At 37.0% G+C, this 12,236-nt stretch overlaps 3 protein-coding genes across 3 annotated transcripts; 1 reads left to right on the top strand and 2 right to left on the bottom strand.

Annotated features, from left to right (window-relative positions):
* Positions 1 to 5,419: 5,419 nt before the first annotated feature.
* FIESC28_03786 (uncharacterized protein) lies at positions 5,420 to 6,135 on the bottom strand (the record flags this gene model as incomplete). Its single annotated transcript, XM_031157935.1, has 2 exons — positions 5,420 to 5,573; positions 5,621 to 6,135. The coding sequence occupies 2 exons, from the start codon at positions 6,133 to 6,135 to the stop codon at positions 5,420 to 5,422; spliced, it is 669 nt and encodes a 222-aa protein (XP_031017998.1).
* Positions 6,136 to 7,742: 1,607 nt separating this feature from the next.
* On the top strand, positions 7,743 to 8,856 carry FIESC28_03785 (uncharacterized protein; the record flags this gene model as incomplete). The annotated part of the gene is made up of 2 exons (XM_031157934.1): positions 7,743 to 8,079; positions 8,162 to 8,856. The coding sequence occupies 2 exons, from the start codon at positions 7,743 to 7,745 to the stop codon at positions 8,854 to 8,856; spliced, it is 1,032 nt and encodes a 343-aa protein (XP_031017997.1).
* Positions 8,857 to 9,592: 736 nt separating this feature from the next.
* On the bottom strand, positions 9,593 to 10,906 carry FIESC28_03784 (uncharacterized protein; the record flags this gene model as incomplete). Its single annotated transcript, XM_031157933.1, has 1 exon — positions 9,593 to 10,906. One exon carries the CDS (start codon positions 10,904 to 10,906, stop codon positions 9,593 to 9,595), a length of 1,314 nt encoding a protein of 437 aa, XP_031017996.1.
* Positions 10,907 to 12,236: the final 1,330 nt, after the last annotated feature.

Genomic DNA, 12,236 nt, shown 5'->3' with positions numbered 1-12,236 from the left:
AAAATTATATATATAATATATTTAATAAGTAAGTACTCTAGTAAAGTAAGTACTTTAAAAATCCCTTAACCTTATATTTAACTATTTAATTAATTAATTCCTAACTACTTAATATATTATAACTCTTAAATAAGGCTAGGATTCTTCTTACTCTTTAGGCTATTTAAAATAACCCTAAACTAAGCTTATAATATACTATAGATATTTATAAAGTTAATTACTTTATTTTATATTATTACTAGATTAGTATTTAATTATAATATAATTTAATACTAAATTTATAAAAGCTATTTAATTAAAAAGAGAATATAATAGTTTAATTTATCCTTAACTTAGATTTATAAGAATTTCCCTTATAATTATATTTTATAAAAGAAATAGCTAATTTCCTTTTTACTAACTGTAATATACCTTTTATTAGTATATACTAAGCTTATAACTTTATTAAGTAATAACTAAAGCTAAAGATATATTTATTTTAAAGATATAACTATTAAAGAGCTAAATATAAAGATCCTATAATTATTTATAGCTAGTTTTAGCTTATAAAAAATATAATTATAAAGTATAGTATTTAATTAAATAATATCTAGAACTTTAATAAGATTAGCTTTATAATAGGTATTATATAATTTAAAATAGTTATTATAAGCTTAGAAAGATAAGAAAGATTAAAATTAGTATAGCTAAGAAACTATAAATAGATTACTATAATCTAAGTAATTAATACTAAAGGTTAATTAATCTTATTATTTATTATTAGTATAGGTTAATATTACTTTATAAATTAGTACTAAGAATATAATCTTCCTAGTAATTAGGTTATTATATTAAGCTAAAATAAATAAATAAATAACTAGCTAGATCTTAACTAGCTAAAGTACTTTAATAAATCTATAGCTAAGTAATCTATTAGTTCTTATTACCTTTTAATTCTTAATAGTTATAAAAGTTATTACTTTATTAAATTTAAAAAATATTATAAGAGTAATAAGATTATTACCCTTTATATACTTACTTATATATTTTATTTACTTTAGCCTCTTAATATTAAGTATTTAATAGTACTTAAAAAGGTATATAAGTAAGAAATAAAGTATTTAATTAAATACTTTATAACTTATATTTCTAAGATTAAGTTTTTTAATACCTTTTATACTACTTTTAAAGCTACTTTTACTAAAAGTAATATATAAGAAAGGTTTAAAAAAGCTAGGCTTACTTCCTTTAACTCTAAGTATATTATCTTAAAGCTTAATATATAGCTATAAACCCTATTATCTTCTAGGGAAATAGCTAAACCTTCCTTTCCTTAAACTTTAAAGACTTTAATAATAGTAAATAAAGCCTAATCTTAAACTAAATACCTTAAAAGTTAAATTAAAAGGTATTATAATAGCTCTCTAAAGTTAATTATTAAGGCTATTTAATTTCTTACTAAGATAGTAAAGTAAACTATATATAAAATTACTTTAATAAAAAATAAGATCTATAACCTTTAAAAGGAAAATAAGAAGCTAAGCTAATACTAAAGATTAAAAAGAACTAAAGTATAAAAAGGAAATCCTATAATTATAAAGAAAGTATTATAAGTAATTAATTAGATAGATATTAATATATAAGTAGTAGGTAAGTTATTAAGAAGTAGTAGTTAATAAAGGTTAGTTAGCCTAGATACTTAGTAATATAGTATATATAGTAAGACTAGGTATAATATAAGAATATATAAGGTAGTTTTAAAAGTATTAGAGAAAGAGTGTAGTAAGTAATTTTAATTAATTAGATAAATTATAGGAATCTTATTATATAAATAATAAAAGGTATATAGAAAAGTATTACACTTACTTAACTATTATACTTACTTATTAAATATATTATACTTTATAATATTATTTAGTTAGTCTACTTTATAAAGTTTATTCTTAACTTCTTTCTTAAGTTTTCTATAGTAGACTTTTATAAGAGCTTTATTATTCTATTAAGTCTTAGAGGCTAGTTATTAAAATTTTATAAAATAAGCTATATAAAAGTAAGTTTACCTAAGTACTATAATTTCTACTACTACCTATTATTCTTTATTAACTATTTTAAAATTATCTTTAAGTACTATTTTGAAATTATTCTAATTAGTAAAAATATTAATAGTTTCCTAATCTTATATAACTTTCTTATTTTCTAAGTAGTTTCTAAGAATTAGCTTAAACTAATTCTAAGTATTTCCTTAAATTAGTAGTATAGTAAATAATAATTTTTTTATAGTAGTATTTAACTTAGTTAAGAATAAGTAAAAGTATCCCTTTATTTAAGTTAAAAATAGAATTATATTTATAGCTTATTTCTAAAAAGGTTCTAGCTTAGGTAGTTTTAGTACCTTTTTAATATTCTTACCTTTCTAAAGTTAAAGTACTATATTTCTTCCTAGGTTTATACCTTATTTATTAATTCTAGCTTAAAGGTTATAAATTGTATTATATAGTTAATAGATTTTTACTATTATTTTAACTATACTAAGTAGTTCTCTAGTATAAAAAGATACTAGATTACTATTACTAGTTATCTTAATAGTATAATATTACTTAGTTATTTAATATAGTATAGTTTAAATAAGAGCTATTAATATATAATAGTTAAGTTTTTAAATAAGTAAACTAGTCTATTTTAGGTTTATATTTAATAAAGTTATAAAGTATAGTATTAAGTAATATATTAGTATTATATTTCTTAATAGTAAATAAAAGGTATTTAGGTAAAGAAGTATTATTAATAGCTATTAAGCTAAGTATATTAGCTAATACTAAATAAATATATATATATCTATAGAGGCTTATAGTTATAAGTAAAGCTTATACTATAAGTTTAAGCTTACTTTATAAGTTATATTATAAGCTGTAAGTTAAAGAGTTTAGTAGCTTACAATTTAACTAATTTAGTATAGGTAGTTAATACTATAATTAGTAAGAAATTTATAGGTTTATATAATTCCCTATTAAGTTATAATAAAAAGTATATAGCTTTTTCTTAGGTACTTATAGTAATAGCTATACTTTATAAACCTAGATAACTTTTTAAAAAAAGCTAATACCCTTATAAAGAAAGCTATTCTAGCTATAGTAGTTAAAACTCTTAGTAAGGTTTCTAAGAAACTTAACTTAGCTCTTATTACCTTACTTACCTAGAAAAGTAGCTTAGGAATTTCTTTATATAAAAAGCTAGCTTTATAGTTATATTAAATAGTAATAAAAGCCTCTTAGCTTACCTTAGCTACAATTAGAGCTATAGCTATAGAAGATCTTTTTCCTATAGCTTTTATAGCTATAAAAGAATCTACTACTAAAGAGGTCTTTATAAAGGCTAATAAGGCTAGGCTAGGAACCTTTTTATAAAACTTTTCTATTTTATATTAGTAAGCTAAGCTAGAAAACGCTAGCTATCTTAGCTATAAGTAGGTTAGGGTTTTACCTATTAAGAAAGCTTTATTTTTTATAAACTTAGCAATTATAAAAGCTTTATAAAGCTAGCTCTTTTACTTTATTAAGCTTCTTAGCCTACCCTATAGCTCTTATAAAGCTATAGTAGCCTTTTAATATAAAGATACTTATAAAAGTACTATAAAAAGGTAAATTACTAAGTATAATATAGTAGTTAAAGCTTTCTATAAAGCCTTAGTATAATAGTTATAATTTCTAAGAAATAAACTAGTCTATACTAAGTTTATATTAGCAAATATATAGGGTATAGATACTAAGTATTATAAAGTATTATATTTCTTAATAGTAAATAAAGCAAGTTAAGTATATTTAAGTAAAAAAGTCTTATTAATAGCTAGTAAGCTAAGTATTCTATTTAGTACTAAGTAAATATATATATATATAATAGTCTTACTAGTATAGTTATAAGCCTTAAGAAAAGGCTTATAATTACTTAGGTAAGCTAGTAAGTAAGTTTACAGCTAGTATTATAAGCTTAGGTAAGGCTTATATAGATATAAGTAAGCTAAGCCCTAATTAGTAAAAAATATAAAGTGTATATAATATAACCGCGGGGATTGTAATACTTAGCAAGTAAGCTTACCTTAAAGGTTTAAAAAAAGCCCTTAGTAAATAAGGCTATTAGCTTATAGGTAAATATAGTAGTTACTATAAGAAATAGCTATTATTTCTATAATATTTAAATTATAGCTTTAGTAAAAGACTTTACTAAGTTAGATTCTTATAAGACCTTAAAAAAAGCTATAAAAAAAATACTAAAAATATAAAGCCTTAAAAGCTTTTTTTTAACTTATTATTATCTCTTTAAGAGGTCTTATAAAGCTAAAGATTACTAAAGCCTACTATATATTATAAGGCCTTATAGAACCTATAGTAGTAGTATAGCTTAATTTCTCTATTATACTAGCTTTTATAAGAACCTAGGCTATCTTAGTAGTCTTTATTAGTAAGAAAGCTCTTAGAAAGATAGCTAGCTTTTCTTAAAACCTTTTTAAAAGAAACTCTTAAAGGCTTTTTATAGCTTTAATTTTCCTATAATTTTCCCTTTTTACCTTATTACTATATTTTCTATCTTCTTTTTCTATTTTATCTTATTTTATTACTTTTACTTTATATTATTTATTTCTTTTATTTAAGTTATAGCTAGCTTACTTTTCTTTTTTCTATCTTATACTACTTATATAGCTCTTGTTTTCCTTATTTTCCTTATTTTCTGTTACTTTCCTTACTATTTCATAGCTATAGTTACCTCTTTACTCCCTTATACTATATATAGTACTTAGAAAAGCAACTAGGCAAATAGCTTAGATAGTTAATACTAATCCTATCCTAACTTTAAAAAATTACTATTACTACTCTAAATTACCGGATTTTGCTATTATAGGGCTTTCCTAGAACCTCTGCTTTAAATAACATTTAAGCTGAACTTACTAGCTAGAAAGCATCTGCAAGGGGTAGGAAATCTACTAAAAACCTACTAAAACTAATTTATCCCCTGCTAAGGACCTTTTGGTTTTCTAACTAATGCTTATAAAATCCAAAAGGCTAGGTGCAAAGCTAGTAAGTATGGATTTACACAACTTAGCAATACAGCCCAAGCCCCTTCAGCACAAGAGCTCGTCAACTGTTGATGTGCTGGCAAGGCTGATCGGGTCTGTTAAACGCACGTGGGGAAGATCAAGAATTGCAAAGCTCGCCAATTGATAACAACGGCAGGCTCTGTTGTCGTCTGCGAAGTGGACGCCTCTTTGAAGAGAGTTACATCAGTCCATTCAGGCTATCACGAACTGGCATCTTGTACTAGGATAAAATGGTATGAAATGTTCCTATTAATCTATCAAATTATCGTACAGCATGAAAGGTAGCCAATAGACGATAAGAAAATCCCTCGGTGTCGCCGTGAACACCCTCTTCGATTCTTGCACCACGTCTCATTCCACTCTAAGTTTCTTCCCCGTAGGGTCATGAATCTTTCCATGCACCCATTGAAGCCCCGAAGACGATGCGGTCAATAGTCCAGCCGATGCTATAAGGATAACGACACGCTGTGTAGCTGAGAATTGATCCATCATCGGATAAGGATACCTGTTTAATATTAGCATAATATCTGAATTGGCTTGCTCTGAACATACCAGCCATTCTTGTAGAAGCACAGCTCAATCCAGCACCAGTAAACGACAGCCAGAACGGTACTGAGCGACATCATGCTTCGTGTAGCGATTGTCGCTCGTGGACTCCACAGCAGTAGGTCCAGAACCAGCAAGATAGCCGGAACGAGGTGAAAGCCAAGATCGGGCAGAGGGTCAATAACGAGATCTTCAGGCATGAGTAGCGCTGGGTCATGCATCCTGATAGACCAGTACAGAACGGCTATCAGAACCTCAAGAGGTGTCGCAAGTACTGAGACTGTATCTTTGGCCTCGGAGAAGCCATTGCTGAGTGTTACATCTGCGACAAGACCAAGGGAGAATGTGACTAGCGACAGGGCGAGGCCGACAACGGTCAAAAGCTGGAAGTACCACCCAAATGAGCGCGAGTAATTTGAGTCCCAAGTCGTGAGAAGGTAAAAGCTGAAGGTAAATGAAGATACGCCCAAAAGGTGAAGAAAGGCTCTGGAAGAGCGGTTGCTGTTTGCCGTCATTGACATTGTTGCTGGTTGTGATCTCAGATTGAGGATGCGGTGCGAGGATAACTTCAAATGCGTATCAACGGTAGAATTAAAACATCATTCGAGATTCCTAGAATTGATAAGCGAGATAAAATACCCATGCATTCCGATTAAAGAGACTGAGTTGGTGAACAGGTTTGAAGACATCTCATTTGATGCCATCAGCAAGATATTTTAATCCCAGTACATCAGCGCGGATAAGCCCGATTGGAGGAGAGGATTAGTGCTTATCATTCGGCAATACATGATCCTTCTCATCCTTCCGAGATGCCCTTGCAGGTCTTGATGCTTGTCTCTACTGAGGCTGTGTGACTTGGTGTCTGCTGTCAAGTCCGATGCGTGAATAACGACAAATGTGTGGACTCTTGCAGGGAGGTACATGCAGAGACAAGGAGTACATGCAGCGTCAATGAGTTTGGGGGCTGTTGGGGGCCGGCGGCCAAAGGAGGGTTGTTATTGGCTTACTTAACGAGCTGCCTGTCCGGTACCTCGTATTCGTGTTTGTGTCCGTGTCGTCATTGATGAGATGCGTCGGAACGCGACAGGATACGACGCGGCAATTGTGATCTCAATACAGAGTACCTCTTTGTGGAATGTTCAATGTTGCTTCAGCTTTACGTGTAGCAAGGGCTGGGGGTCTAAGTTCTCTGGAGAGTGATGGATAACTTGGTTGTTGCTGAGAGTCCACTGTAAATGGAAGATCAACTGCAAATACGAACCTGCGAAAGATGACAGCACGTGAAGAAGATACTTGGGAGCAAAGCAAGATATGTTAAAATAATATGCATCTTCAATTCATCTGCATTTGAATACAGGAAGTTACGTCTGTAACTCACTACAGCTCCAGTGAAAGTTGTGAACAGCAAATTGAATCAGTTGTCGACATTACCCTAGAGCCTAACCACAGCCATAACGGCGAACAATTACGGGAACGCGTATATAACGGAGATGTCACCAGCCACACCACGGATTAACTATTCCGCTTCCTCTCCGTTTGAACACGGAGACTTTCGATCCTCGATCCCTGCACTAGTACGCTTTGACCCTCAGCTCATCAAGCTAGACTAAAAGCCGAAACCTCGAGATCTTAGTGTTTCCACTTATTCCCAGACGGATGGAAATATCAAGGTACAGTCCTGATTTGGAATATTGGATCTGTGATCGTGCCATGTTTAGAAGCCGTGCGAGTACTGGAGCTCTTACGAGGTTGCAATCTAAAATGTCTTTCCACATTAAAAGCAATACGACGCCCTGGCTACCGGATCGACGGCACCCGTTGCGGTCACCGTTGTGGCGCTTGTAGTTTGCAGCTGAGGCTCTGCCAACGTATAGGAGGTACCCATAAGCTTTTGTTTTCTTGGGATGTCTTGAGGCTCGGTCTCGACCAGGAGCTACAGTACATATTGCTTTCTCTTCTCAGGGAGGCGTCTAGAACTGAATGCTAGACACTTGGCAGCTGAATGGCAAGTAAACTGTGATAACCCGTGCTATAAGCAACTACCACTATAGAATAAAAAGTGACAGTCTTGCTCTTTTGCCATCCACATCACTGAAATACATCAATTCTCTTGGCTCCACTCGTTACAATGGCTCGTCTTGCGATCTTCATTCGGCTGGCCGCGCTATTCAGCGCTGTAACTGTCGCAGCTGAGGATGGCTGTTCTGCGTACTCTATCGATGGCCCTCACAATGCAACTTTCGACTTTTACCGCTTCTATGACTTTCGCAGTGCCCCTGCCACTGATGAAATTCTCACGGGAGATCCAGCAGCCGAGAACAGGGAGCAGCCTGATATCTTAGCAGCCAGCAGACTGATCAGCAACTCCTCGTGGAGGGATGATTGGAAAGTGACTGTGAAGTACCAAGGCCAGCCGAATGAGAAGGCGCTGGCACGTCACTACGTGGCAGATCACGTCTTTCTGGGTATGTATTTTTCTTTTTCTCACAGCCCTGTCTTGACCACCAAGCTATTGTCTCGAGTTCCTTGGCTGACCCTTGGTAATAGACAAACCTGGAGATGATACTCAGCTTGTGTTGTACACGGACCGGCTGAGGAACGAGACTCAACAAGCTGGAGAGGTCTATTTCAGCGAGTCCCTTGTGGATTCAATCTCGCTCCGGGTATATGCACGCATTTCCGGGAGTCCCGGAGCCGTCGCTGGGTTCTTTACTTACTACAACGACACGCAAGAGACAGACATCGAGGTCCTTACCAAAGAAGAAGATGACAGGGTACAATTCTCCAATCAGCCTACCGAGAACCAAACCACGTGGACCACAATCCCCGGCTCAACTCACAACGAAACAAGATCAGGATCATACCGAGACTGGACCGTGTATCGTCTGGACTGGCTGCGCGAGCAGGGTTTGACTGCATGGTACGTTGATGGGGAACTCATGAAGACTTCTAAGATGAACGTACCCGTTACACCGTCGACGGTCTACATCAATATGTGGAGCAACGGTGGGAGCTTTTCCGGCCGAATGGACTATAACACTAACGCCACGTTGGAGATTGGGTGGATCCAGATGGCCTTTAATGCATCCGGTGTTGAAGCCGAGACGGACCGAGAAAATGGCTCTAGATCGGTTTGTTCAATTGAGGATGGGAAAGCAGAGCCTACGTCATCTGGAGTGAAGATGGGAGTTGGATCTTGGCTGTGGACTTTGTCTTTGGTAGTTTTTGTTAGCATTCTATAGATAATTAAAGGAGGCGTTTATGTCGCAGTGTAGCATACCATTTCTCCTGAATTTGACAGACGCCATCACGCCTTCGCCTGCCTGTCATAATGCCATTGTTGCAGCTGTGTGGCTGCCATTGCAACAATGGCATTTTGCTTTTCCCAGTGAAAAGTCTAATTGCTGGCCACCATCGCATTCATTACCAAACGAAGGCGTCATCGAATTAGGGTTCTTCATACTAATCCACTCTGAAATCTCCGATGCTCCCGTTGGTCAAGCTAAAGCGCCACTTAGTGAGGCATTTGTTAAATGAAGTACATCATGGGTGGGCCACTCTTGGTGCAAGATCTCGGTACTTTTCTTCCAAGCACTATGCCAAGTGTCTCGGCAAGCCTCAGCACACATTTTGCTAGAGGGGCCGCGTAACCGCGGGATGTGGTTACAGCACGGGAAAAAGGCATTCTGGAAACGGGTCCTTTTGTCTCATTTCTTAGAGTTTGTAGCTACATACGCAGGGGGAACTTCAGTGACATTGTTCAGTGACATTAGCCAGGAACAAACCCCCGGATTTTAACGGCGATTGAACTCAAATGTGATTACTCAATTGTCATTAATTACTGATATTATCTTTTATCGAATCTTAGTAGGGTTAATGCAAATTGAAACATGCAGAAAAAACAAAACTGAACCAAGATCTGACCCAAGCACCAGCAAAATCCCATCAAAAGCAATTACCCGGTTTTTTCCACAATTCTTACGCACTGATGTTTGTTCCGTGCGCCTCCAAGTAGCGACACAAATCTCTGCAGCTGTCAAGTAGCGTCTTCTGAGGTTTCCATCCCAACTCAGTCATTGCCCTTCTGGGATCAGCGACACAGACTCCCACGTCACCTTCTCGACGACCGACCTTGGCCATGGGGATATCTCTTCCTGAAGCGGCCTTGATGGCGTCAACAACTTCGTAGACAGTATGACCAGTACCAGTACCAATGTTAAAAGTCTGGAAGCCCTGGCTTTCCTTGACAGTCAAGGCAGCTAAGTGACCCCTGGCAAGATCAGAGACATGGATGAAGTCGCGGATGGCAGTTCCGTCCCGAGTATCCCAGTCTGTACCAAACACTTGGAGCTGCTCCATCTCACCGAGCATCACCTTGAGAAGCACAGGCATGAGATTGGTGGGTGCAACACGTGGGTCTTCTCCCAAGCGGCCCGAGTCATCACAGCCGATGGGGTTAAAATACCTCAACGCAATAACAGTCCACTCTGGATCTGCCACGGCCAAATCGGCTAGGATAGCTTCGCAGATCCATTTAGTTCGCCCGTACGGGTTAGTCAGTCCCGTGCACCCGGAAAGCGTTGTGCGTGCCTGGCCGCTGGCATCGTGCCATTCGGTAGTAGCGTGGGTACAGGACTCTTCCACCAAACGGCCTCCAGCATCAGCGAGAGAGCCGTAAACAGTGGCCGATGATGAGAAGACAAGGTATTTGATGCCAAAGTCGGACAAGGTGCTGCAGAATCGGATGAGACCGCCGACGTTATTGTCGTAGTACTTGAGTGGCTTCTCAATGCTCTCAGAGACGGACTTGTAGGCAGCAAAATGGATAACTCGCTTGATCTTGGATCCAGAGGGAGTTGAGTAAAGAGATAGGATATCCTGAATCTTCGCATTGTCTCGGAAATCAGCCTCGTAAAAGTGGAGGTCTGGACGACGAGAGCTAGCGTTGAAGCGCTTATTTGTCATGTCGTTGAGAGTGTCAAGAACATTGACGAAAGCATTGCTCAGGTTATCGATAACGACAACATTGTTTGCATCCTTGAGAAGCTCCCAGGTAGTGTGGCTGCCAATGTAGCCAAGGCCTCCAACGACAAGTACGTACTCATCAGGGGAGGCTGTGCGGGCGACTGGAGAGGGAGGTCCACTGAAAAGTACGTCTTGCTCAGTAGCAGGAGTGCTGGGACGAGAGGCAGACGAGTTGAGGGATTGGTAGGATTGAGAACGAGATGGGAAGGGGAAGCCAGTGTCAGTTAGAGGACTGGCAGTCACAGGTGTAGATTCATAAGAGTCCATCTTGAAGAGACTTAACGAAAGGATGAAGCTGATATGAACGAAGGTGTGAACGAATGTGTGAACGAATGTGGAGTCTCTTACAGAGATCGACTGATGATTTTTGTTGGTTACAGCACCAAGACTTGATCACCATGAAGGGATGGACCATGAGATTATATACTCAGATCTTCTCAACATTCATCTATACAGCATCTCTGTATGCCACCCCAGAAGATAAGTGCTAAGAAAATTTCAAATAAGTCCCAGCGTTACGGCGAGAAGGTTACGTCCCACAGCACCAGCAAGACGAGGCCGAGAACGATCGGTTCAACAACGACAACAACAACACCAAGGACTGGCATCAGTACTCGCTTCGATCACGTCTTAGTCTCAGTATCCGCCCTGCAGCTCGTCATGGCGGTAACTAGTTGCAAAGTGTTTCTATCAAACCCGGTGAGGCTGGTGAAGCTGAACGGGACGAGGCGCCATCGCCAATATCGTTTCTGATCTAGACATCTATAGCGTCGTTTACTACCAGGTACAGCTCAGTGCACGTTCTCGTTAACAGTTAGATAGTGGAGCGATGACTGTCGATGGCATCACGACAATTCATCGCCGTAGGGATGTTTACCATGGTCTCGAATTCGCCATCGACGAGGCTTGCATGGAGATAAAAGCAACGCGACGAGCTAGCAGAGACTATTAAAATTACCGGTATACTAAATTGACTAAACGACCCAGCTGCTTGTTTGGGGACATGCATTCAGCCTCATCGCGATGTTTGCCGTTGTGAGTGGCGATGGGGCTTAATGGGGACAGAAGCAACACCATTATAGCCTTGGCTATCACTATCAAAAGTCCAAGTGCGGGTTTACTCCGATGAAGCGGCGGCTCTTGGCGAGTCCAGAAAGTGGAGGACAGTTTGTAACGGTCTGGTCGGTAGAGCTCTAGTTAGTACTCACTACTCGGTCCCTAAGATCGTAGACCAAATCCGTAGATCGTAGATTCAGCTGTCTCATACTCATTTCCCCTGTCCACTATAACACGGACTCTATGACTTTTTCGTCGTATTGCCGTCCAACAACCAAAAAGAAAGTTAACGGTAGCCACTTAAAACTTTGCAACAACGCACGAATGACAAGGATATCAAATTATCCCACCATAAACTGTCAGCCTCTTGGCCAAGCCACAGATGCATCAAAGTGAAATGCCATACAAACCTAACCCTGTAATTTGCAACATGCATGTGCATGTCACTCCCTTTCCCAAAAAGTATTTTTACTTCTTTCTTAGACAGGGATTGAGTGCGGCTTAAGCCACAGCTTACAAGGCCCCGTCCTAACGGCTGCAG

This window comes from Fusarium coffeatum (genome assembly GCF_003316985.1).
Source record: "Fusarium coffeatum strain FIESC_28 chromosome Unknown BRIP53273_contig_78, whole genome shotgun sequence".
Lineage (NCBI taxonomy): Eukaryota > Fungi > Ascomycota > Sordariomycetes > Hypocreales > Nectriaceae > Fusarium > Fusarium coffeatum.
Note: the sequence above shows the minus strand (reverse complement) of the source record. Positions and strands in the feature narration are given on the sequence as shown.